Source organism: Sodiomyces alkalinus (genome assembly GCF_003711515.1).
Source record: "Sodiomyces alkalinus F11 unplaced genomic scaffold SODALscaffold_1, whole genome shotgun sequence".
NCBI lineage: Eukaryota > Fungi > Ascomycota > Sordariomycetes > Glomerellales > Plectosphaerellaceae > Sodiomyces > Sodiomyces alkalinus.
Window position 1 is genome coordinate 4,606,397 of NW_021167079.1, and position 23,640 is coordinate 4,630,036.

Genomic DNA, 23,640 nt, shown 5'->3' on the forward strand with positions numbered 1-23,640 from the left:
ATAAAGCGTGGGCTGGGTACAGGATGGTTTGGAACGCGACACGCCTCTCTGGATTGGGAAAGGATATCATGCATCAGTTGATAGATCGGAACGTCGACATAGAAGGTACGCAGCATAGAGGTTACGAGCAGAGAACCCAGACATAAATGTATAATGAGGCACCGGATGGTGCAACCAACAATACACTTAATGCATAGATGGGCGTTTCCGGAGGTCAAAGGAATCCCGTTTCTTCCAGTGCCTTAAGGATCCTCTCTGGCTCTGCTAATACCTTTCTTCGCGGCTTGCGAGTAGCGGCACCTGGATCGAGGAAGTTCTCCCAAAACTTTAGGCCTTCGATGCCCTCCTCTCGGCAGAGAATCCCGCGCTCTTCGGCCATCTCGAGCTCTTCTTCGGCCACGCCGATGCTCCAGCCAAATCGCTCCGCTGCATCCCGGGCTGTCACGCCACGGCCGAACCGGTGCCAGTTCCAGGGCACTTCTTTGTCCGGAGGAAACTCTCGGAGGTCGGCGAGCCAGGAACGTATGGACTTGATCGTGGTCTCGTCGGTGCGGTCGCTGCTCTGGACCACCATGACGCCACTCTTGAATGTCCTCAGCCGGACCGGGAGCTTGAGCGGTTCCCACATCCGAGCGGCCTTTTCGAAATCGTTCGGGCTCACCAGCTCGACGCCGCCGCGAGCGCGGTTGAACATGGCCCAGAGGTCGACGAAATTGATGACACCCCCGGCCTTCCTGAGCACACCTCTGGCGTCGTCGGTCAAGAATTCGGCGAGGTTGCGGGCCAGTTCGGAGAGATACAACCTCTCTGAGCTGCTGCCTCCCACGATGTCCTTCGTCGTCACTAATCCGAGCTGACTCGCCGATTCCGCCAGGACGGTATTGGCTTCAGAGGCTGCCGCACCGCTGCCGCCATTCCCTTGCCGCGCAAATCTCTCGGCTAACGCCACAATCTCCTTGGCCGACGCCATGAGGGCATCAAGATCCTCAAAGGCACTTCCAATCATGACCTCGTTATTCTTGCGTATGTCCAGCCCTCGCTGCTCCAGCCCGGCAATACCCACCCCTTTCTTTCGCCCTGTGCCTTCTCCCAGAGGTGAGCGAACAACGGCGCCGTTCTCGTCAATGGTCCTGGCACTCTTGGGTACAGGGGGGGCGCCTTGCAGTAGCCATTTGCGTTGGATCATAGATCCCTTTAGACGCTCGTAGAATATCTTCTCCCCGCCACCTCGAAACGAGACTTTGATGCTCTCAGCCGTGTCCAGCCCACGGGACTGGTTCCGCACGGGTCCCGGTGACTCGGTCCTGATAGACCCGCCCTGACCTCTCAGTTGGGCGCTGTTCTGCGAGAGCAATGAAGCACCGCAGATCTCGCAGGATAGAAGAGATGGGTGGTTGAGGAAAGTACATCGGGGACACTGAAACCGAGAAGTCGAGTCTGATGACGGATCGGGGATACTAGCAGTACCAGACGAAATGAGTGGCGGAGTAGGCGCATGTGAACCTTCTGTCGGGAAACTGGAACGAATGGAGTTTGTGGACGGTACGGGACTTGCGGGTGCTGGTGGCCTGCTTGTCGCGTTGGATATAGCCGCCTTGAGTACGTGGGCTAATGTCGGCTTGATACCGCAGGCCAGACAGGGTGGCAGAGGGGTATGGAGGTTAGCGGTTGTAGGATCGAAGTTCGAAGGTACAGCATTCGAAAAGCTGCATATAGTGCAGACCCAAGTCGCATTTGCGACAAGTGCGGGCTCCGGCGATGACCGGTAAGGACCATCAGCATAACCCGGAGAAGAGGCGTGACCACGGGCGGAATTCGGGGATGAGATGGCAGAGGCTCTGGTATAGAGAGACGACTTTTTCAGTGGCTTCGGCACAAGGGTGACCTTGGGCGATGATTTCAAGAAACCAGCATAAAACTCGTACCGATCGACATCCCTGAGGTCAAGGGCAACCGAATGTTTTCGAGGTTCTTCCTTGTCAACGTAGCAGATCCGGTGGGAGGTGAGATAAACTTGGCCATTCTGCTGATTCGGCAACTTGTACTTGCTATGCAACAGGTCAGCATCTGGAATCTGCACACGTAGAAGGGGAAAATGGACAAAATCCAGAAGAGAGAGCCATACCCCTCGTACAGGCCCACGTTATCCTGAACAAAAAGCAAGGCCTCGTCAGGGAGGTACGCGGGCCGGAGAGCAGTAGTGAGATCAAGATGTTTTAGAAACATCCGTCATGCCAGGAGAGCGCGCCCCCAGATGATAGATTCTAAAGGCTGAAAGGCGAAGAGTTCGAGCAATATTGAAGAGGGCGACCTTAGCACGGCCAAGACGTAGTACGTCACCGATGGATGGCGGGGGGTATCTGCTGTCGTCTCAAGGCCTGGGCATGTTGAAGAATCACGAAGGGTATTCTTGTTGGGCGAGGCGTGGGGGAATCAATAGGTCGCTGCCAATGTTGAGGAAGAGGCAGGGGACAGTAAGAGAATATCTATGCTGAGGAGTCGCAAGTTTGTCAGGTCGCAAGCTGAAATCACCTCGTCCGCACCACGTGAATATCTCTAGGTACTTCGTAAGGTACCTACACTAATTAAGGTAACATGGAGTTGCGTCTCCTTATCCCCGCCAAGGAAGTCTCGACTTCTGTATGGTCACTGACTCGACCAACAATCGTGTGCCATACAAGTGATAGCTTATGTAATTGTATTCTCACGTGATATATCATCCATATACCAACTTTTGTGGGCTTCAGGCTTTGGCAACCACCCGAGAAGCCCGCACCTCTTTCAATTTCCTCTCTCTTATAATCACCACACTGCACTTTCTTCTCTCTTTTAACCTTATCTTGACTGTGCGCGCATCACCCTCCATCAAACAAACTGCATCACTCTCAGTGCTGCGCGCGGCTGTGTTCTACTAATCTTTCATTCAAAGTAGCAACCTTGTCTCGTGTGCGCTTTGTTTGCCACAATGATGCCCTCTAGTTGGCCGGTGTCACCAACGCCAGGCTCTGTTGCAAACCATGTCTACTCTGCCGGTATGCCTCATGCCTCTAGCCGGCTCGCCTCCCCTCCCCCCCCGGATTCTCGACTCCTCTCTTCTCCATCTGCTCACGATTCACTTTCAGCTCCAGCCTACACCCCCGTCCAAGTTCGACAGGGCTTCGGCCAGTATCCTCATGTCCCGTCTTCTACAAACTCCCTCGGCCCCTTTGCTCCTGCCCCGATCCCCGCCCAAGTGAACCAAAATGCCAATGTGCCGCCTAACCCAACGCCCATGGATGGTACTCCTTCCGCTCCGCCGCCGAAAGGCAAAGTCTCCTTCTCCGATGCCGTCCGCAACTATGTCCGGCGTGCTTTCCTACCGGCCAATCTGGACCCTACGATCCGGAGGCAAGATATTGAGGCAAAGCTTAAGGAAACCATCTCCTATGCCGCCGACAACGGACTCCTCGACTCAACCGACTGGGACGCAATGCCCCTGCCCGTTGAGCTGATCAAAAAAGATCTCCTTGCCCGACTGAATATGCCTCACCCTCACCCTGGTCCCATTTCGCCTGTCGGGTCAAACGGCTCAGCGTCCAAAAAGCGAAAGTCTTCGGATCGAGCAGAAGTCGCGGCGGTTCCTTGGCGGTCTACTAACGCCCGGACGTCGTCCTTGGAAGATCGTATCACCCACCCGCCAGCCGACAATCGCCCTGCCGTGGACGAGCCTCTTCCCAAATCTAGTAAGTTCCAGAAGCAAATGGAGAAGCGACAACGGCGATGGGGTAATTACCAATCGGCACCTCGGTCGCCCACGCCGCCGCCAACGATGGGACCAGTCGTCGGCACCTGTGAAGTGTTGGAAAAGCGGTATCTGCGGTTGACGTCCGCCCCCGTCCCTTCGCAAGTTCGCCCTGAGCATGTGCTCCATAAGACGGTCGAATTGCTCAAGAAGAAGTGGAGGAAGGAGAACAACTACTCGTACATTTGCGACCAGCTAAAGTCTGTACGCCAAGATCTCACGGTACAGCGAATCAAGAACAACTTCACGGTCAGCGTGTACGAACTGCACGCCCGCATTGCCTTGGAGAAGGGGGACCTCGGTGAGTATAATCAGTGCCAGACCCAGCTGCGGAGCCTGTACGGGCTGGGCTTGGCTGGGAACCCTATTGAGTTCAAGGCATACCGGATTCTCTACTTCATCCACACGGCCAACCGTACCGGACTGAGTGACGCGTTGGCAGATCTAACCCCAGCAGAGAAACGAGAGTTGCCGATCAAGCACGCTTTACATGTCCGGACCGCCCTCGCGCTAGGCAACTACCACAGATTCTTTCGACTTTACCTAGATACACCCAACATGGGCGCTTACTTGATGGACATGTTTGTCGTTCGAGAACGCCTTGCTGCTTTGTGCAACATCTGCAAAGCGTAAGTCACTTTTGACACTTGTCGTTTCTTCCCCAGTCGTCGCTCTTCCCCTTCGTCGCTATGGAGACTAACGACCGACTCGCAGTTACAAACCAGATGTGAAATTGAGATTTATCACTGAAGAGCTCGGGTTCGAGTCGGACCACGATGCCGCCCAGTTTATAGTCGACTACAACGGCCAGCATCTGCTCGAGGAGCGGGGAGAACACATTGCTCTGCTGACTGGTAAAGCTGGTGCTCTCTTCGAGTCTGCTCGCGCTGCGGCTTTCCGTAGAGTCGACATCAAGGGCCAGATTTGACCTGACGGCCATCCCCCATGCACGAGCAGCTCTCGACGTCACTTCTTTCATCCTTTGCTCTTCTCATTACGACTTTGCCGAACTCGGGTTCGTTGTTGTCCGGCTCTCCAAAAACCGAGAGATTTGGGAATCGGAACACAACATCGTAGCTTTCTTCTCCCTTCAAGTTGTCCCTTTTTCGTCTTCTTTTTTTTTTTCCACCGGCATCATGCAACAAGGCGTCATCATCATGAGACTTGGAATGACCTGTGATTTCGTATTTCAGGCTCGACATATCGCATTTCGGAGCCTGTCGCTCATCCAGAGCTTGCGGGCGGTGCTCCCGTTTTGCTTTGTCGTCACGGTATCAAGTTTTTGAGTTTTTGGCTCTCCGGCGTATGCATAATCGAGTCGCAGCAACCTACAGACACCAACATGAGATCTGTCTCTGGAGACTCGAGATACTCTTCTGGGTTCAGATGGGCGAGTTAGGAGAATTCTCTTTTTTCTTTCTTCTTTTTTTGATACCCCAGTCTTTCATGTTCAGCAGTCCGACGGTTGGCAGGGTGTCATTACACTCTTTACATTCTCAGGTTCAGAAAATGCGCAGCTCTTTTTAAAGGCTGCAGGACATATGGGAATGTTTCGTTGCTGCGTCGCTTTGCATAATGGACTACCGGCGCCAAGAGGGCTTTGATTTGCTTAGCAGAACCAGTCGTTTATTATTAGCAACATTGATGAAATCCGAAAACATCACACAGACTTGACTCACGGCCCAATTGAGACGTCACTAAATGTTACTAGGTAAATCTGCCAACACTTGACTAGCGGTGGAAAACATGGGAAACATCGAACAAAGGGAGTTTCATGGGGAGCTGACGGTATAAGCCATGTTCTTTTGTCGATCATACACCGGTGGCAGTCAAATGAAGCTCAGTTCCCGTTTCCTGGGGTCATCACGACGCGGCAGCTGTCCTTCCGAAGGATGGGGGTCTCGAGTTCAAACCCAGCACGTCAGACGACCATTCATTACCTTACTGTTTTTCCGCGCTCTCGTCTATTGGGTAGTCTTATGTCTCACGTAGTCCAAATGCAGTGAGTGGTTCTCGAGTTGACTGGCTTCTAGAAAGTGCTGCGACGCAAAGACAAGACACCACACGTTCCTGTATGGCCCTGGACAATTTTGCCGTCGCAGAACAAGCTTAATACAGGCGAAAATATCCAAGAAACTCTCAATGTAGATAACAAAGGCCTAGCTCGGCCAAGCCTCAAGAATGACTGAACTGATATGTAAATAAAGCCTCCGACAGTTGCGTCGCTGACGGACATTTGCCAACGGAGTGGCAATATACCTCGCGGCGGCTCCGGACGGGAACGAAGTCGCTCGCCCCGCTCTTCCAAACATCGTGACTCCCGTTCTCTGGCTACTCCTTACTCCCTAAGACGGATAACGTCGTACTTTGTACATTTCCGGGCACAACCTACCTACCTTACCTTATAGCCATGGGATGAAATCGTCCAAAAAGACCTCCGACTTGAGCTACCTTGACCTGTACCTTAGGCATCATCGAGTGTCTTTTGTGGCTCGCCAAGGTAGATGGTGTCCCTCCGGATGTACCTATCCTGATGCGAGCTACGCGGAAAATGTATCGAGTACGACGGAAGTACGGATAAGAGAAGCAGGTACAGTACATACTGTACCTTTACAACATGGAGGCCATGTTGACAATGTGGATCACAAGGGCGGACAACTCCGCTCAAGTTCAGGGGCGGCGACAAGGAGAAAAGGGACAATAATCACAGGATATGGGACGAGGGACGTTGGGGGGACCGGAACACGAGAAAGGAGACGGCTACCTCACGTAGTAAATCTACAGGTACCTTACTCCGTGATGACTCCCTGGATTAATCGATATGATATCAATTCACCTGTGCCTTAGGGCTCAGGCTCAGCGTACCGGTAGGCGCGTGTGGCTTTTTGTTGATAGCCAAACACGCAGGCCGTTCGCCGTACTGGAGTACACTGACGGGCGTCTAAAAACCGTGTGGTACGAAGGCCGAAGTACTCAGTACGTACCGGAAGCCGTTGCGTGACCTACCCGCCCCTGGGCTCCCCCTCCTTCTGTCCAACCTGCATTTTGCATTCCCCCCCCCCCCATTCTTCCCCCCGACGTTCAGTTTCTTACGGATACTTGACCCATATCAAAGTCGGCATTCATGGCCACGCCGCAACAACGACGGTGCTGAGTCTCAGTGACCATTCGCGACCCCAACAAGCGACGCGCCCAGACCGAGCGACCAATCCTCTGAGGGATTTGTGCATACTCCAAGAGCACAGCCTGACCTGACTCCCTCCCTCTCTCTCTCTTGCCCCTCGTTTCCCGGCCACTCCCAAGACCGCCTTCGATTCCACCACCGAATATTGCGACACTATATTTGGAAGCCTGGAGCGAAGTTAGGACGCAGGAGGAAATATTAACGACCAATCGGAGAGTCATCATCAGCGCGAAGGACGTGTTCGTCTCCGACGCCGAGGCAGGAGCACCGGACGCAAATCGACGTGCGCACATTGAGTTGAGGAGAGGTAATCACGAGTCGAGGTGACGACGCGACAAACTCGCCATTTCGAGACGAACTCCCTACAGGCGACAGAAGGAAGACCTCTCGAGACGAATTATAGTGCAGACCGGCAGACCGAAACGATCTTGTTCGAGGTCTAACGACGTAGACCCTGTTTACCGATAAGTATTCCACTCTCCATCTCGGCAGATATCAGACGACCGGGAAGATTTTGCACACGTCGAGGATCCGTGGCAGTTGCATATCGAAAAGAGCATTCCTGCCCGCTGTTACGCTCAAGACAACGCTCTCCGAGATCGCATTGGATCCATTCGCCGTATCACGCTGGGTCATCCCTGACGCGAAACCATATTACAACCCAGAACACAAGACACGAGTCACGAAGGTCCGAAGGAGCATCATTGAACCTAGGTCCCGTGACTGGGTTACATGCAGTATTCTTGCGGTGTCACCAAGGTTTCTCGATTCCTTTAGGCCTGATACATTAATCGCGATATAAGAGCAAATCAATACAACTGAAGAGTAAGAGTCAAGAAATAGGGCTTTTTGCGGTGGATTTACTTTGTCACGCAAAATGAAGGTTCGTGGTCGCCTTTGCTTCTTTGCTTCCTCCTATTTATTCTCCCCGGCACCTCTCCCTTCCCTCTTGACTTGTTGTTACGCATTACATATCGAAAGAAATATCTGGGACCTGCTGCTGCCGCTGCTGCCGCCCGCTTTAACTCCTATAGGGGGTTCTCACACACATGCACATACAGTCACTATCCCACCACCAGTGTGCTGTACCTAGCTGTTCAGGAGATAAAGAAGGAAGCAATACACTAGTGTATCGGCTTCCTCCTATACCCTGACTGCCACTTGCGCGCACTGGGCTTACTTCAAAATCAACCTCAACCCTCATAACAATTTACTCCTGGCTTACTCTATGTCTATACGGTGCTGACTATGCCTTTCTTTCTAAAGGCCCTCCGACGATCCATCAAAGGCGAGAAGGACAAGCCTCAGGTCTCCATTGCCCCGAAATCCGCAGTGGCGATTGTACCCCCCAAAAAGGTGCGCATACTTACTACCCCGGCCCAACCCGGCCATGATTCTAACTTGGCGTTGCGTTTTTCCCCTGCTAGGTCATCCGGGCGCTCTACGACTACGAAGCACAGTCAGAACAGGAGCTCAGCTTTTCTCGTGGTGACTTCTTCCACGTCATTGGGAGAGAAACTGATCCTGATTGGTACGAGGCCTGCAACCCAGCCTTGCCCGACGCCCGTGGTCTCGTTCCGGTCGCCTTCTTCCAGGCTCTAGGCCGCACCGAAAGAGACAGCGCCCAGTCCGACGGCGGTCACGTTCCCGTGGCAGCGGCAGCGGCAGCGGCTTCCAAGAATCCCGATCATGATTCCGGCTACGCTGAAGGTCCCGTTCCCCAACGGCCCGGTTCTGGCGCAATCCACCGAATGTCTCGATCCGGAAAGTCGGGTGCCATGGTGTACGGGATTGTCATGTACGACTTCCAGGCGGAGCGGGGTGATGAGCTCGAAGCCAAGGCCGGCGAGGCCATCATTGTCATCGCGCAATCGAACCCGGAATGGTTCGTCGCCAAACCCATTGGTCGCCTCGGTGGCCCCGGTCTGATCCCTGTCTCCTTCGTCGAGATCCGTGATATGGCCACCGATAAAGCCGTACCGAACCCGGCCGACGCAGTCAAGAAAGCGGGTGTTCCCAAAGTGGAGGAATGGAAGAAGATGGCCGCCGAATACAAGAATAGCAGCATCACACTGGGCAAGTTCGAGGGCGGCAGCAGCACCGGCCAGAATGTCGAGCAGGGCATGGAGCGCCTGAGTCTCCAGCAGCAGGCCCGGAGAAGTAGCCAGAACGGCGTCAACCAAGTAAGTAGTGGGGCTCGCCGGAACGTGTTTTACGGAATATCGTGAACTGGGACATGAAACCCATCTGACCATTCGCTATTACCTCCAGGCCACCCAACAACAGATCCGCAGCTCCCAGCAAGGGGTCGTCGCGCAGAATCCGCACCCTCCCAAGTCGGTCTCGCAAATGTACGCCCCCGTCTCTGCTCGTATCCCGCGGTACTGCTTCGCCGAGGACAAGTACTGGTTTGTCATCGAGGCCACATTGGAAGATGGTCGGCATTGGGAGCTATCTCGCTACTACGAAGACTTCTACGACTTCCAAATCGCTCTCCTAACCGAGTTCCCCGCCGAGGCCGGCAACACGGGCACGCAGAAGCGCACGCTCCCCTACATGCCCGGCCCAGTCAACTATGTCACCGACGCCATCACCGAAGGCAGGCTGCACAACCTCGACGCATACGTCAAGAACCTGCTCGCGCAACCGCCGTACATCTCTCGGTGCATGCTGGTGAAGCAGTTCTTCGCCCCGCGCGAAGGCGATTACGAGATCGACCCGAACTCCATGGGCGACGACTACCGACTCTCGGTGGCTTCCCAGCCGTCGTCCACGGACTCCCCCGCCGACGGCGCGTCACGACAGTCTTCGAGAAACAACCTCAACGGTGCCGGTTATTCTGGTCTCTCGGCAGCGCCGCAACGGCCGGGTCTCAGCCAAGCCACTTCGGCCATGTCCGCCATGTCTCGGCAAGCCTCTTCACTGTCTCAGCCCTCCCAGACCTCCATCTCCCCCGGCGTCAACCAGGCGGTCTCGGCAATGAAGGTCAAGCTGTGCTTCAACGGTGATCTGATCGCCATCCGGGTGCCGACCGATATCCAATTCCAGCAGCTGTACGACAAGGTCCGGGAGCGACTGAAGATCCCCGCCGACGAGACCATCGAACTCTTCTACAAGGATGAACGCACCGGCGACAAGCCCAACCTCCTAAGCAACAATGACCTTGATATCGCTCTGCAGAGGAATGAAAAGCTCATGCTCTACGTTGAGCAGGTCTGATTCATGATCCTGGTTAGGGTCTTCTTCTCTCTCAGGATGCGGCGCATTCTTTGGCATCATGTCTTGCATGTGTGTGTGCGTGTGTGTGTGTGTGTGTATTGGGAAAGCAAAAGCACATGACGTTCAGGCCGTCCTTCGGAATCTCGTTTCCTTGCTTCTTTCCGATTCCCTCCCCCGAATCGCATTGGCAGGCGCCTGTGATGGTGTCACGGTTATCATCTTGCCCGCTCGTCTGCCAAGGCACTTCTCACTTGTCCCTTATACCGCCGTCTGGTCTTTTATATCTAGACCATGCACGAGGGCCATACCAAACAGGATTTGCCATTTTCTCTCTCCCCTTTTCCCCTTTTCCCCTTGCGCTGGCTTTAGCGCGGCCACCTTTGCTTTTTTTTTTTTTTTTTTTTGCTTTCCCCTCTTCCCTTCCTTCTTGCAATGGATGACGGATGAGACAGACCGCTTATGATACTCATGTGTACTGTGGAAAATCTTTCTTTTTCTTTTTCCTTTTTCGTTTACTTCTTCTTTCTTTTTGTTTTGGACGTCCTTTTCTACCTTTCAGTCGACCACTTGTTAAAGATCTCCAGGGTAAAGAGGAGCATGCTTTGTTGCCGGCATGGGGCATCGACTAGGAGCGGCGTTTATATGGTTGTTGTTTGGCTTGGACATAGTTCAGTTCACCAGTTCCCCCCCAACACGCGGTCAAGCCCCCTATGGATTTTGGTGGTGGGGCGATTTGGCTCCTGTTTTGCTGCATCACGCCAGGCTGAGGCTGCATGCTCGAACCGGGGCCAGAATGGAACATCGTTTTTGAGGAGGAGGGCGATAAGCCCACAGGGGGGGGGGGGGGGGGGGGCTTGGAGAGGGCTTTAAGGTACGGGTGGGTTTGGGGGATGGAGTGCAGGGATGATATGATATACCATCAGTAAACGTGTTCCGAGATGCAATGCTATAAAGGAGATGAAAACTAGATGGTTCACCGATTTCAATGTCCAGTGAACACGTCGTGGTGGTGCAGATGGCCTCATTCCAATCAATGCCTGCCTCGCTGCTGTGGAATATTCGCTGGACTTCGCAAAGAAATCCACATAAGCCGCGCCCAAGGCGTATAGATCACCGGTGTAAACGGGAACAGGAACCCAGAGTGCAAATGCCGACCACGTCCAGTCTGCCGAATTAACGTTTGCTTTGGCTCTTGGGTGTTATTTACGGACGAAACGCCTCAATTGATTCATGTGCATGGGCAAGTTGTGCCCCCTCCCCTTTTCCTGTTTCATTACGTGTATCAATATACCACAACTTCTTATACAAGGTGCTCGTTCCGTATCCTCCGCTTAAGCATAGCAGCGCCCTCGTCCAGGAAGGGAACGGGAGAAGATCCTCATGTCCAACCCAAGCTGTGTCAAACGGCACGTGCCTTCAAACCCATCCTGCCCAATGCCTCCGATGCCGTTATGTGGATGAAACGCCAGTCCTCGCTTATAGTGTGTATTAAAGAGGTAAAGTTAGTCCCTCCACAAAACGAATGAACTCGGCCACTTCTCTTTCTTTCTGGGTGTCTGTGTCTGTCTGTGTGTCTGTGTGTGCGTGTTGTCTCCCGTTGGAATGTGTGCAAACAAACGGACGTTCTCCCGGATGCACCTGTCCATTTAGTCTGCGAAAATATTCGCACAGTCTCCAACAACACGTATCCTAAACGACCACATGGGTCGACATGTGTTCCACGGCCTCTCGAATGCTGCGAAGCATCCGCTGGTTGACGCAAAAGGGGCATCGCACCGGCCGCTCATGGTGAGAAATAGGTTCATCGGACTTTATAGGGGTCAACGAGAGATCATCGCCGTGGCCGCCGTGGATACCAGCTATACTGCCGGGGACAGGGGTGAAGCGGGGGTGGCCAGCCGATGGCCGATGATGCATGGCCGGGGTGGCGAGAGCGGCGGCAGCGGTGCCCTGGGCGCGCTCTCGCTGTTCGCGTTCCTCGCGGGCCGCCGCGGCGCTCGCCTCGGCATCGGCCTCCTCCTGCTGCAGCTGGCGCAGGGCGTTCTGCAGAACGACCTCCGGGTCGTCCTCGCCCGTGCCGTACATGTGCGTGTCGCCGCCGGGAGGAGGAGCCGCTGCAACTAGGTTGGGGTCGGTCGGGTGGGTATTCTGGGGGGGTGGTGAGTGTGGAGAGTGTTGCGGGTGTTGCGGGTGCGGCGGTTGCGGCGTTATGGTGGGAGGTGGCTGCACCTGCGGCGAGCTGGTATTGGAGAGGGACATGGCGTTCGGCTGCTGGGCGCGACGGAGGATCTCGTCGCGGACGAGGGCGCAGATTTGGAGTGTAGCCTCCACGCCGACGACCCGCACGACGGCTTCCTTGATGGCGGCGGGTGATGTGTCGGCGGAGATGGCCATGAAGCGGGGGACGCATTCGGCCAGGTAGTTGATGTCCTCTCCGGGGCTTATAGACGGATCGCCAAGCCGGCGCTGGCGTCGGACGAGCAGCCCATACCGCTTCTTGAAACGGTGGATCCAGCCGGGGGAGAACTCGGGAGGTTGCTCTTCCTTGTAGCGGGGGAGCTGGGAGAAGATGGACTTGGCTTTCTCGGCGAGTTCATCGTTCGTGGGCTGCCGGCCCGAAGCCTGGACCTGCTGATACCAGAGGAGAACCAGCTTCTCGACATCAGGCCAGTTACCGAAGCGAAGACGAGAGCCGGAGAGTTGTGGGTTATCGCCGTCGAGGCGGGAGTACTTGGGGGACAGCGAGTGCGAGACGGTGGATTGGGAGATGTGTTGACCGTACTGCGAATAAAACCACTCGATACACAGCTTATGGCTGGGGCGGTTGGGTTGCAAATTGGCCCAACGGCGGAGAGCGCGTCGCTGGTCCAGTGTCAAGGAATGCCGCTCCTTGGCTGGCGGCGTGGAGATGGCCGCGGTAGGTGGCGCGACGCCGGACGCAGTCGTTGTATCGACGGTCTGTTGCTTGTCGTGAGCATCATGACCAGGGTGGCCTTCGTGAACTCCGTTGCCGTCGTCGCCTTCGTGTTCTTCGTGGATTTCTTGGATTTCGTGAACTGCATGTCCTTCGTCACCTTCATGACCTTCGTGACTGTCATGGCCTTCTTGACCTTCGTGTTCTTCGTGTTCTTCGTGTTCTTCGTGTTCGTGAGCTTCGTGGCCTACTTGCCCTACTTCGCCTACATGACCTCCCTGACCGTCCGCCGTGACAGGGTGTTGCTGCAAAGCAGGTTGGTCGGTCATAGTGCGGGGACGCGTCGCCACCTCTTTCTTTTGTATGTATCGCGAAGGGGCTTGGACAATGGTGTAGGGCGCGATTCAATTGTGGGAAATGATCGTTGTATCCGTGTGTGAAGGAGTCGCGATGCGATGTTGTGGATGTGGAGATGGCCGATTTGCAGTTAAGGAGAAAAAGCGAGGGAGCAGAAAATTCAGTGGGCGGGTTTCCGGGTTGGGGGGAAGGTTTGGGGCATGCGAGGTTACCGTACGATATGGTATAAGCTACTGTGTGGGGATACCCTTCAATCGCGACTAACCAACGTACGAAGTAATCGGATATTTATACGGATAGGCGCTGCATGCACTGTGTACCATTTCGCTATGGAGGCTGCATAACTTCATGTTAATAATCCTCGTTTGGTCCCATGGGACTATGTACCATGTACCTGTACCTACCTTACTGGCCGAATTTAAGATCACTCGCCCGAAAGCAAGACAAGAACTACAACTGCGCGTGTCTGGATATTACCATGTCGTAGAGTGTCCCCATCGTGTACCAAAAGTTCAAGTTAAAATACTTTTATGAGCAATATATGCCAAGTTTGGCAAGAAATTGGGGAAAATCGCGCGAACCGTCTCACCTGTCTGATACTTCGCCTTCTGGTTGTTTTGTTTACAACGAGAAAATGGTGGTTGGTGGGGGTTCCAGAATAGACAGCTTCCAATGCGGTTTGAGGCAGGTTTGTCCCGGCTTTTTCAAAGGTCGGGGCTTTCCGTTCTGATTGTCCTGACTGGCAACAAATTCGAGAGGGTCGAAGACGCCAACCCGTCAAGCATGTGCATCGGCATGGCATCAATGAAAGAATATACCTCAGCATGATTGCCAGATCAAGAATCGAGTGATGATTGAAGAGACAATAGACCGGGGCCGTTGTAGACCATTGGAACAACCACTGGCGCAATACCGCGAGATCACACCGCATGGACGAACGACACCACTCGCTGTGCTTTCGGCAAACGCTTCCGGTCCCACAGCGCGAATCTCAAAATATAGACGAGAGAGTACGTTGTTATTTCGAGCGTATGTGCGCCGTCTAGTGTGTCAATCGTATCTCTGATGTCGGAACACCAACCCAACCCAACTCTATATGTACACAGGTCTTAACGACCGCTCATACGGGTATCGTCGCGCCGGAAACTCTAATGCTTCGCATCCTTCTTCCCTTGCTCCGCGTCGTCGAGGAACTTCCTGTTGCGAGTAGTCAGCGAATGAAACCCCTCGTTGGGCGAAGCAATGGCCCAGTGACGGGATCAAATCACGCACTTAATAAAGTCGGCCTCGTCGGAGCTGGAGGCATTGATGGGCGGGGCCGTCGCGGAAGCCTTGCTGCCGCCGCCGCTGGTGGCAGTGTAGACGCCGCCGAAGAGGGCAGCGAGGACGCCCATGGCCAACTGCAGTGTCTTGGTAAGCCCATGTGGATGTCGGGGTAAGGAGGCCAGGGGACGGCACGTACGTAATGGGAGCCGACCTGGCGGCCAGCGATAGTGTACATCTGAACCATGTTGGCGTATGGAAGAAAATCGGCGGATTGTCTGGGTTGAAGTGTGTGGCGGAGGGTGAATTGGAGGTACGAGGCTCGTCCGTCCGAGTAGTTGCGATGCTGAAGCTCCAGAATTCGTTTGGTGCCGGGATCCGTATAGGGATGGTTAGTGCCTAAATTTCAAGGCAGAGAGTGGCTCAGCCGAATCATGCCGGGTAATGCGTTGGCCCGGATGTGTACAAGCACTGTTTATTAGTATATCGCATAATTCAAAACGTATTAAAAAATAGAAGAAAAAAAAGAAAAAGAAAAAAGAAGAAAAAGGAAGCACAAGGCCATCTTCCCACTTTTCCCACGTCTAATAATAATTATCATTCTACTTCGTACGATCTTATCGCATTTCTTGTCCTGTTCAGTACGATGGCATTTTCGGATGCGTGCGTCAGAACAGGGCGCGAGCTTCGCCCCCTTATAGATCCCGATTACACGCGACCGCTTACACTAACTCTGGTTCTCGAGGTATCCTTCTGGGTCTCGTTGGTATTCCAGCCAGGTCACATGGAAGATCCATGATACAGGCCATCGAGAGACATAGGGTCGTAGAGGCCCTCCCTGTCATTATCATACGAGGCTGACGAGACGACTGGCGATCTAACGACATTATCATTCATCACACCCAGTGAGAGGGACAGTTTCATATCACCAGGTGACCTTTCAATGGTGGTATCAAAAAATATCTATGATTATTCAATAGCGTCTTCGAGGACGGATAAGAAGACCTAACTTTTCAATCTTCGCGGACACAGTACGTGGCAGCTTTTCCCGCTTACAGGTTAGAATAACGCTTAAAGGCACTGATGAGGCCACCAGTCGAAGAATCGTGGCCCTCGCCGTTGCCTGGCTCGTCCAGCTCCTTCTGGATCTTCTTGGCCAGAACCTTGCCCAACTCGACGCCCCACTGGTCAAACGAGTTGATGTCCCAGATGGCGCCCTCGGTGAAGGTAAGGTGCTCGTAGTAGACAATGAGCGCGCCGAGCTCGGCGGGACCGATGTGGCCACCGACCAGAATTGAGGTGGTCGGGCGGTTGCCGAGGAATACCTTGTGCGGCACGAGCTCCTCCGCCGTGCCCTCCGTGCGAACCTGGTCGGCCGTCTTGCCGACCATGAGGGCCTCGGCCTGCGCCAGATAGTTGGATGCCAGCATCTTCTGCTGCAAGTTGTTCGAGATGGGGTTGTGGGACTTGGCGGCTAGGATGAAGTCGGATGGGATGAGCTTGGTGCCCTGATGCACCAACTGGAAGAATGAGTGCTGGGCGTTGGTGCAGGGTTCGCCGAACAAGATGGGACCTTTGATCGCGTGTTAAAACTCACGCGGAGAAGAAGAAGGGGATAGCCAGAGGAACGGTAGGGATTGGCAGGGTTCCAGCTGGAGGTCATGGGGAGCTAGAATGATGGCCTCTTACCGGTGGTGTATTTGGCTGGGGAACCATCCGAGGTGATGCTCTTGCCGTTAGACTCCATGGAGAGCTGCTGGAGGTAGGCAGGGAAACGATGGAGGTATTGGTCAAAGCTAATACGAGGTTCCGGTCAGCCTTCAAATTCCCCATGTGTGCCAAGGACAGGGAAGTCGGGAAGGACAATGAAGAACAAGGATAGGGATACACATACGGAGCGACGAGATGAGTCTGGGCCTGGAAAAAGTCGGAGTACCAGACGCTCAAGAGACCACCGAGAACGGGGATGTTCTCGCGGAGAGGAGCTTCGCGGAAATGCTTGTCCATGGCATGGGCACCCGAGAGGAGCTGATGGAAGTTGTCGAAGCCGACAAACAGGGCCACACTGAGACCGATGGCGCTCCAAACGGAGTAGCGGCCGCCGACCCAGCTCTCAAAACCGAACATGTTGGCCGTGTCGATGCCGAACTTGGCCACCTCGGACTCGTTGGTGGAGAGGGCAACGAAGTGCTTGGCAATCTCGCCCTTGCCGCCGGTCTTCTCGAGGAACCAGGACTTGGCGGTATTGGCGTTGGTGGTGGTCTCGGCCGTGGTGAAGGTCTTGGAGGCGATGAGGAACAGAGTGGTCTCCGGATCGGACGCCGCCAGGGCCTCGGCCATGTGGGTGCCGTCGATGTTGGAGACGAAGTGGAGGGTCATGTCGGGGGCACCGTAATGGCGAAGGGCCTCGGTGACCATGACAGGGCCAAGATCGGAACCGCCGATACCGACGTTGACAATGTTGGTCAGCTTCTTGCCCGTATACCCAGTCCACTCGCCGGAGCGGATCTGCTCGGAGAAAGCCTTCATATGTTCAAGGACGGTATTGACGCCGTTGGGGCCGTTCATGACGTCAACGCCATCAACCTTCATGTCCCAGCCGCCGACATTGCGTAGGGCGGTGTGATAGACGGCACGATGCTCAGTGAAGTTGATCTTTTCGCCAGCGAACATGGCATCGCGCTTCTTCTCGACCCCGGCCTGCTCGGCAAGCTTGACCAGCAGGTCAAGGGTCTCCTCGGTGAGGAAGTTCTTGGAGAAGTCGAACAGAATATCGGCAGAGACGGGATCAGAGAAAGTGCGGGTAAATTTAGAGAAGCGCTCCGGATCGGCGGCAAAGGCCTCCTTGAGGACGAAGTTTTTGCCGACACTGTCGCGGTGAGCCTGGAGCTCAGCCCAGGCGGGCAGCGTGTTCGCGGGAGCCATTATGAGAGGACGACTAAATAAGGGTCAATTGATGAAGATACGATAATCGATGAACAGGTGCGAAAGGAGCAACAGAGAGCAGGAACTCGTCGGATGTCTGGAGGGGCAACTGTTTGGTTTGTTAGCACCTCAGTCTGGACAGTCCGAATGGTGGCGTTATCAGCCTGTATTTATGTAGAAATAGAGATTGGATTCCCGGATGGGGGGATAGAGGGTTGCGTACTAATACCTATCCAATTCGTGCCAGCTGGGAAGATGGATGGGGAGGATCCGTGTTGTTCAAAACTTTCTGCAGGGATTTGAGAAAATGACGCCGAAGATGCCGTGAGGGAAAATGGACTTGAAATAGTTCTTCGAAGAGGTTCGAAGAGGGGCAGCAGCTTAGAAAAATACTAATAAGCACCACGATCTTCATACGCCATCAGCTTACCTACTGTAGCTACAGCAGCGTTTTGGGTGCGGGGTAATCATGGAGGGGGCTCTTTTTTGCATTACCTAGGTACCTTACCTAGGTAACATAACAAGGTTTCCGTTATGGGTAAGGTACGACTTGGGTGGGGTACTGTATTCCGCACCTAAGGTACCTTACTTCGGGTAGTATCTAAGGCAGGTACCTTAGGTAAGGTAACTACCTTATCTTCCGTACGTGGTACAGAAAGCATGCACGAATCTTTCGCATTATTGCTGCTGATTTTTCTTCTTCTTTTTATTTGTTTCCAGGTTTATCAGGCTTGCCGGACTGGGAACTCAGCGAGAGAACAACCCAGCGATGCTTACCTCTGTACGCGTATTTAAGGTCAGAGACATAAGGTACCTAATGCGGGTATCTGTATGTACTCAGTACCTTGACGCCGCCGGGTAAATTCAGAAAATACGTCGTCCAGATGACATCGAGCGGGTAGTCCGGGTTTCTTATCGACTTATCTGATCATGCATTTTGGACCGGCTTCTGGACGAGGCCGATGAAGTCCATCCAGTTCTTGTAGTCGCGACACAAGCACGGAGGCAAACATTTCAAACAGTCTTTTACATATGATGTGGTGGAAAAAGTTCAACGTCAAAGAGCCGGCCACGACGGACGATACCGCGCAGGAACGTCCGCGCTCGGGGGCGTCTCACGCTGAGGATGATAAGAAAACCTTCGACCTGAACAAGGCCTCAAAGTCCGAGAAACTGCCCGCTTCTCTACAGAAAATAGTGGACGGCCAGGACAAGGAAGACAACTTTTACAATGAGCTTGTCGACGGATAGTACGTGCTGGATACCTCGAGACGTTCTGTGCTTCGCTTCCATAACCGCTAAGAAAATGTCGCAGCGTTCCCGAGTCAACCGAATCCAACGTCCGCTATGCCGCCTACGCGACGCGTGTTCGCACTATCCTGATGTCTGCGCACCGTTATGTAGCCTACACATCCGACATTGGCGAGTCCTTCCGCCCCGTTGCGCATCCCAACCTTGTCCGCACCGCATATGGCATCTCCTGGCTTTATATCCTCGGCGACGTCAGTCACGAGGGTTACAAGGCCTACTGGCATAACCAGCGGATCCTCAACCCGTCACTCCAGCTCACGGAGCATCAAGAGAAATTCGTTAGCCAGCAACCAGTCGAGTCGACGGAGGCGCTGCAGATTCAGCCGGGCAAAGTCTCCCCGCTGGAGGACTACCGCACCGTCATGGTGCAGCGGGGCATCTTCCAGACCCTCGCAAGCATGGGATTGCCCGCTTTCACGATTCATAGTACGGTCAAGTACTCCGGGAAAGCAATGAAGAATGTGAAAAATGCGAGGCTCCGGGCGTGGGGACCCATCGGGCTCGGCCTAGCCGTGGTGCCCGTGTTGCCGTTCCTGTTTGACCAGCCCGTCGAGGATGCGGTGGAGTGGCTGTTCTACAAGGGTTTCGAAGCTTATGGGGGCAAGGGTTATGTGGAGAATGCGCCGACAACTAGGCGGGAAGATCTCTTGTCAAAGAAGGGAGGGACGGAGAATGAGCTATAGATGTCTGAGGCATGATTGTATGGGATAGAGCTGCCCACATAATGCGGGGCGTTGTGTATATATAGCGCATATAGATAGATACGTACGTAGACATTGTCCGCTATGCAAGACATAGGAAAAAGCATCATGCCAATCATCCTCGTCATCCTCGTCCGCGCTTCCATTCAGAGATCGATCAAGTCTGGGGGTGGTCCTACGCCCCGGAGTAGGATAATGGTGTTCCCACTCACCAACGCCGTTCCAACCTTCTCGTTGAACTCGAGCAGCCGACCACCTTCCACGTGGAAGACCCGTAGCTTGTCCCTCTCTTCTGACGACCGGTTGTTGATGTTCTCGACCTGCAAGCGCTTCGCCGCCTCGTCCAACACTCTCCCTATGACCCAGTCCTTGGAGAAGAAGAACTCGCCCTTGGGGAACTTGGCCTTCGCTGTCTCTGCCTCCGCCTCGACGTAGACATATACCCTCTTCTCAATCGGCAGCTTGTCGTCGCCCTTGGCGGTCTTCTTTAGCGTATTGACGGCGATCAGGCGTTGTGTGGCTGACGTTGGCTTGGGCTTCGGTAGGGCTCGACCGGCCTGTTCCTTCTTCGCGGATCCCCACGCGCGTAGCTTGTCAAACGCGCTCTTTGTTCTTGACGCGACGATGTCGACCTGACCGGGAGGTCGCGCACCTATCGGGACGAGGTTCTTGCAGTCGTGATCCTCCTTCAGCCTGTGCTTGAGGCAGTAGTCGCGGTTACAGCTGGCGCAGTGGACGCCGGGGACGAGGGAAGTGCCGATGGTAGTTTTGCAAGAAGGAGAGGCGCACGGCTTCTGAGATACCGTGTCGCGAAGCTGGCGACCTTGGCCGACGGACGGTTTGGCGAGTTCAGCCTGGCGACGTCGCTGGGCCCAGGCGCCCGCATTGGCGCAATTATGAGCGCCCTCGGTCCGGTGGTCGAGGCAGAAAGTCTTTCTGCAGGACTGGCAGAAAAATGGTAGGAAGTCGAGCTGGTTGCAGTAATCGAACTCGCAGTGCTTCCCCAAGAGGCTGGCGTCAAATCCGTCTTTCGATTCCTCCATGTTCACATAGCTCGTCTCGTTCCGGTCCACGTTGGACGCCATGGCGACAAGAGCTCCTCGAGTGTATGCCGCTAATTGACACTTTTATATATTCGCGATCACCGCCACGTTTGGTATGATATCGCCTTCGCTGGGCGTCAAGTCCACGTAAAAGAAGCTACTTCCTGGCTCTTAATCAGAACCGTTTCTTCGTTCAAGGTTGAGAAATCGGGGCTGACGAAAGCTTCGAAAGACCTGGAACCTGCTAGCAAATCGGAGAGGAGATCCCCAGACCTGTGGGGTGTGCGTAGCGGGTGATGCGTGTCGCCGCCGCAAGTCCGGATATTTCCACTAACTTAATTAGTGTACGTTGTACCTAAATTTCTATTTCTAACGTACCTAGGTACATAATAAGTGCTTGTGCCGCTGCCAGAGATGCTAGATTTGGACGCCAGCGGCTACAGGTCTCAGTCCCCCGAAGCAGGCCCGTGAAGTACCCACTAATTACTGGAGCTACTTGTACCCCCTCCTCTCCCCTCACGCGGGTAGCAAATGGCAGTCCTTGGGTGAGCGCTCAGTGGCTTCGACTGCTATGTATTTTGCTACCCACGTGCCCCTCAAGGTACTCGAGGACGACAGACGAGACCATCAGCCGGCCAGTCGTGATTAACAATGGTGACCGTGGCAATATCGGCTGTCAGAGATTGAATAAACCAAGTCTTCAATCAAGATGAAATATGAATGTAGGTATGTATGTATCGTCATGCCTAACTATCTAACCAAGAAGACATTGATTGGGAACGGGCAAAAGAAACAAAAAAGACTGAAAATCTCGATGCATTAACCAGTTTACCTGTTCTAAGGGCAGAGGCAGAGGCAGAGGCAGAGGCAATGGACCTGCTGCAACTACCGGACGATATCAGTCCATTTCATGAAGCTTCCGGCGTGACGCTGATCGCGATTGATTTCGAAAATGGAATAAAAGTCAATCCGAGTGCACCATCTCACTTCTAAGTGGGCCTTGCAATATTGGATATCGATGATATCAATTCTATCCAAACAGACCAAGCGGCCAACCAAGCGGCCAACCAAGCGACTAACCAGACGACAAGCCAAGCGACAAACAAAGCGATTTCGGACATATAATATTGTCACCGGATATCCTGAATACAGACAAGGGGCTTCACGAAGATTCCTTTCTGGAGAAACAGTCAGTCTTGCTCACAACGATGATATAGCGGCATATATCGAGTCCTTGATTCCTCGGACTAAACGAGTTGTCCTGGTTGGACACGACATTCGACACGATTTGCAAGTATTAGACTCGTTTTAGGTCGACTATTCCGGGTTTCAGATACTGGACACCCTTAGCATTGCAAGCCAGATGTATCCTCGCGCATCTCTCACTCTTCGTCGCCTCCCTTCTCAAACTGGGCTGCCCTTACGGGCGACTTCATTGCGCGGGCAATGACGCTAATTTTACCCTGAGGGCTTTGCTTCTTCTAGTAGTTTAGACGCCTATAGACTAGTCAGGACTCTGCCCGGAGAAGCTGGCCGTCATGAAAACCATCGCCTTGTCTACACTCCCGGGCGCTGAACCAGTCCAGCCTAGTGTGACAGCAGTCTGGAAGGGGAAAAACAACAGACGGAAGAATTCTCGGAAGCATCAGTCAAAAACCTGGAGTAAAGAGACGCAAGAGAAGATTCGCGCCGAGCGTGCAGCAAAAAGGCTTGCTCTCGCATGACGCAGAGATGTTTTTGCCACTGTCTTTTGATAGCGAAGACAATCTGCAAATTAATTCGAACAAGCAGACAGAATGCTGTGGCAGTGGCCGTTGTATGGGCACCGAGATCGCAGTCACGCGTGGGAGATTGGGAATCATCTGTTAGTTGATATTTTATTACCCTGTTAGGGGCTCCGAGTCCTTGGTTCTATTGCTTGGGGGCCGTTCTGGCTGAGTAATGGGGGGTCCTCCACTTATCACTATCAAGTAAATAATTCTAAATGTATGCGTTAATAACGACTCGCTTTTCCCTCTTCACCCCGGACACTAGTGATATTTCTCCCTTCTTCCCCCTCTACTGTAAGATACCTAGGTACCTTATATTTTCCAGCGTGGAAGATACATCAGCCTGGATATATATAGAGATGGCGGATTATGTAATATAGAAATTTGGAGGAATCAGAAAGCTGCTTCCATGGCAGCGGCATACAAATTCCAGCTTTTCTCCACGAACTAATTATCCTGATTCCAACCATCCGTACCAGTCAGGTATGCTGAAACTGCCGCCGTATCAACGATGAGATCTCTCGCCGCGAGTATCACTGTTGCATGATGGCCTTGGATGTCTTCCTTCCACAAGATATTGTCGGCCCAGAAGAAGCGTCGAGAGAGTGTGTGGGAGACGTCCATTTGGAAACACTTTATATTTTCACTATCTAGATTTTAAATGGCACCAAAGAGCGAAACAGCAGGAAGCCCAGAAAATGTCCCTCCACAGTAACGCTCCTCGGCAGGATTGTCCGGGAAGTTGCACAGCTGGTTACATTGAAAATAGAGGCCAGTATTCGGATAGAAATTAGCCTCAAGGATGTCGCCGCACGTACAAATGGAGTCGCCGTCGGCGTTGTTAGCCAGACTAAAGTAAAGGCTCCGGCCTGACGGTTGGCTTCCACAAAGATCGGCGCAGTCATCAATAGAGGTCGTGAGGATCTGCTGCGTGGTAAAAGGGTCTAGCCCGAAATTGCCATCATTTTCGGCGATGTAGCAGCCCAGATAGCCGTACTGGTCCGTAAAGCCCGCTGTACCAGGGGGGCCTTCGGGACCTTGAGGACCAATTGGGCCTTGAGCGCCGGTTTCACCTGCTGGACCTTGAGCACCATCTTGACCTGCGGCACCTTCAGGACCTTCGGGACCTTGAGGACCAATTGGGCCTTGAGCGCCGGTTTCACCTGCAGGACC

The 23,640-nt window shown here is 53.7% G+C and overlaps 11 protein-coding genes across 11 annotated transcripts in view; 3 read left to right on the top strand and 8 right to left on the bottom strand.

Moving 5' to 3' along the window:
- Positions 1–214: 214 nt before the first annotated feature.
- SODALDRAFT_270022 (Vps36-domain-containing protein) lies at positions 215–2,226 on the bottom strand (the record flags this gene model as incomplete). Its single annotated transcript, XM_028607695.1, has 2 exons — positions 215–2,048; positions 2,126–2,226. The coding sequence occupies 2 exons, from the start codon at positions 2,224–2,226 to the stop codon at positions 215–217; spliced, it is 1,935 nt and encodes a 644-aa protein (XP_028470698.1).
- Positions 2,227–3,034: 808 nt separating this feature from the next.
- Positions 3,035–4,709, top strand: SODALDRAFT_270007 (hypothetical protein; the record flags this gene model as incomplete). The annotated part of the gene is made up of 2 exons (XM_028607693.1): positions 3,035–4,410; positions 4,496–4,709. The coding sequence occupies 2 exons, from the start codon at positions 3,035–3,037 to the stop codon at positions 4,707–4,709; spliced, it is 1,590 nt and encodes a 529-aa protein (XP_028470699.1).
- A 2,841-nt stretch (positions 4,710–7,550) lies between these two features.
- SODALDRAFT_26107 (SH3 domain-containing protein) lies at positions 7,551–10,414 on the top strand. The gene is made up of 4 exons (XM_028607452.1): positions 7,551–7,848; positions 8,232–8,321; positions 8,393–9,148; positions 9,237–10,414. The coding sequence occupies exons 1-4, from the start codon at positions 7,843–7,845 to the stop codon at positions 10,182–10,184; spliced, it is 1,800 nt and encodes a 599-aa protein (XP_028470700.1). The 5' UTR covers positions 7,551–7,842; the 3' UTR covers positions 10,185–10,414.
- A 154-nt stretch (positions 10,415–10,568) lies between these two features.
- Positions 10,569–11,022, bottom strand: SODALDRAFT_327053 (hypothetical protein). Its single transcript, XM_028610326.1, has one exon. The coding sequence runs from the start codon at positions 10,984–10,986 to the stop codon at positions 10,810–10,812; it is 177 nt and encodes a 58-aa protein (XP_028470701.1). The 5' UTR covers positions 10,987–11,022; the 3' UTR covers positions 10,569–10,809.
- A 506-nt stretch (positions 11,023–11,528) lies between these two features.
- Positions 11,529–13,577, bottom strand: SODALDRAFT_327055 (hypothetical protein). The gene has a single exon (XM_028610327.1). The coding sequence runs from the start codon at positions 13,425–13,427 to the stop codon at positions 11,874–11,876; it is 1,554 nt and encodes a 517-aa protein (XP_028470702.1). The 5' UTR covers positions 13,428–13,577; the 3' UTR covers positions 11,529–11,873.
- A 177-nt stretch (positions 13,578–13,754) lies between these two features.
- Positions 13,755–14,496, bottom strand: SODALDRAFT_26158 (hypothetical protein). Its single transcript, XM_028607454.1, has one exon. The coding sequence runs from the start codon at positions 14,384–14,386 to the stop codon at positions 13,973–13,975; it is 414 nt and encodes a 137-aa protein (XP_028470703.1). The 5' UTR covers positions 14,387–14,496; the 3' UTR covers positions 13,755–13,972.
- Positions 14,497–15,642: 1,146 nt separating this feature from the next.
- On the bottom strand, positions 15,643–17,654 carry SODALDRAFT_327056 (glucose-6-phosphate isomerase). Its single transcript, XM_028610328.1, has 3 exons — positions 16,613–17,654; positions 16,408–16,514; positions 15,643–16,291 (listed from the first exon to the last, which is right to left on the bottom strand). Exons 1-3 carry the CDS (start codon positions 17,641–17,643, stop codon positions 15,771–15,773), a joined length of 1,659 nt encoding a protein of 552 aa, XP_028470704.1. The 5' UTR covers positions 17,644–17,654; the 3' UTR covers positions 15,643–15,770.
- Positions 17,655–18,379: 725 nt separating this feature from the next.
- On the top strand, positions 18,380–19,769 carry SODALDRAFT_327059 (hypothetical protein). Its single transcript, XM_028610329.1, has 2 exons — positions 18,380–18,893; positions 18,959–19,769. The coding sequence occupies exons 1-2, from the start codon at positions 18,679–18,681 to the stop codon at positions 19,635–19,637; spliced, it is 894 nt and encodes a 297-aa protein (XP_028470705.1). The 5' UTR covers positions 18,380–18,678; the 3' UTR covers positions 19,638–19,769.
- Positions 19,580–20,929, bottom strand: SODALDRAFT_327060 (AN1-like zinc finger protein). The gene has a single exon (XM_028610330.1). The coding sequence runs from the start codon at positions 20,738–20,740 to the stop codon at positions 19,802–19,804; it is 939 nt and encodes a 312-aa protein (XP_028470706.1). The 5' UTR covers positions 20,741–20,929; the 3' UTR covers positions 19,580–19,801.
- Positions 20,930–22,080: 1,151 nt separating this feature from the next.
- On the bottom strand, positions 22,081–23,091 carry SODALDRAFT_355092 (hypothetical protein; the record flags this gene model as incomplete). The annotated part of the gene is made up of 4 exons (XM_028613782.1): positions 22,081–22,150; positions 22,214–22,285; positions 22,356–22,497; positions 22,935–23,091. 4 exons carry the CDS (start codon positions 23,089–23,091, stop codon positions 22,081–22,083), a joined length of 441 nt encoding a protein of 146 aa, XP_028470707.1.
- Positions 23,092–23,117: 26 nt separating this feature from the next.
- Positions 23,118–23,640, bottom strand: part of SODALDRAFT_342146 (hypothetical protein) — a 2,562-nt gene continuing 2,039 nt past the window's right edge. The window contains exon 4 of the mRNA XM_028613076.1: positions 23,118–23,640. Within this exon, the coding sequence (XP_028470708.1) occupies positions 23,125–23,640 (516 nt within the window). The 3' untranslated portion in view covers positions 23,118–23,124.